We start from the raw sequence: 1,277 nt of genomic DNA, 5'->3' as shown, positions 1-1,277 counted from the left end.
TTTTTTTTTTTTCTATACTAAACAATCATATGGCAGGCTGGCCCTTTTTGTGTTTCATTTAATGATTTTTGAGATTGAATAATGTAAACTAATGAAACAATTTAACTTGAAGGACTTTACTGATGAATATGAATCTTTAATCAACTTTCCATAGTGAAAAGTACAGATGAACCAAAAAGCTAGCACCACCTTCTTTCCCCTTGGACACTCAGTTCTCATTTCAGATTCAAAATAATCAATTCCAGACAGTGATAAAAATGGAAGTGAGATGAAAAGAGCTTGAAAACCAAATAGCATATTGCATGGCTTGCACAGTTATTTTTGGAAAAGAAGAAAAACGACACATGGAGTGTAAAAGGCAGCAAATCAGTAATGTAACAACCTCAGATTTCATTATTTCTTGTGTTGCAATGTAGCTAAAACAATGCACCTTTCTATGCATGTTTCACTCTCATTACTGGCAGTAAACTGTATCTCTCACAAGAATGCAGCCTCTGACTTTACATCGTCTATTCCCACATCCCCCACCTCATTTTTTAAAATTATTATACAATGATAATGTTGTCTATGAAGCCCTTTTAAGTTGAATTCAGTAGTTCCCCACTTGTTTGTAAGCTCTATAAGGACAATTGTTTCATGATGTCTTTGTACAGGACTCAGGAAAACGTTTATTTGACTGGCTTTAGAACTGCTAGGCTGTATGTTAACTGTTAAAAGAAAGTCACAGTAAATAACGTGTTAACCGAGCTCTCTCGACAGAGCCCAATTCCGGAGCTCTGCAATACCAACTTTTGAAAAAAACTGTTTTTCCAGCACATCTGCCAAACTGCTTCTTCATCCTCTGACTGAGGACATTTCACCACATGCAGTCTCACTGTAGGCTTAAGTGTAACAGAGCCAAGGCTGCCACCCAAAGCCCTGCCATTTCCCCCTTCCCATTGCTCTCGTTCTCCCTGCCTCCCCCTGTGCCTGCGGAGGTTTGCTGCTTCCGGAGCTACGCAGGCCGAGACCCGGCCAGCACGGCCCTTCCATTGGAAACTAACGCTCGGCCGCACCACGATCAGCCCAAGGCGACCATAGAAAGGGCCCTCACGCCCCGAGGTACCTCGTTTCTGGGCCCCGCGGAGCGGCGGGGAGACTCCCGGCACCCAGGGTCGCGGGCGGAGAGGGCGGGCCCCGGCCCACCCGGGACTTCTCGAACCGCACTGAGGCGGCCCTGAAGCCCGGCGCCGCTGAACGCGCCTTCCACCTCTACACTGGAGCCGCGGTTTTCCTGG

General features: G+C 46.0%; 1 protein-coding gene across 1 annotated transcript in view; it reads left to right on the top strand.

The window, feature by feature from the left end:
• Positions 1 to 344: 344 nt before the first annotated feature.
• The window catches only part of FAM185A (family with sequence similarity 185 member A), a 44,818-nt gene continuing 43,885 nt past the window's right edge, over positions 345 to 1,277 (top strand). Inside the window, exon 1 of the mRNA XM_026868011.1 lies at positions 345 to 412. Coding sequence (XP_026723812.1) covers positions 345 to 412 — 68 coding nt within the window. The remainder of the gene's footprint in view (positions 413 to 1,277) is intronic.

The sequence above is a fragment of the Athene cunicularia genome (assembly GCF_003259725.1).
Source record: "Athene cunicularia isolate RWA chromosome 1 unlocalized genomic scaffold, athCun1 chr1_part2, whole genome shotgun sequence".
Taxonomy (NCBI): domain Eukaryota; kingdom Metazoa; phylum Chordata; class Aves; order Strigiformes; family Strigidae; genus Athene; species Athene cunicularia.
The sequence above is the reverse complement of the archived record's forward strand: the minus strand, read 5'-3'. Positions and strand labels throughout refer to the sequence as shown.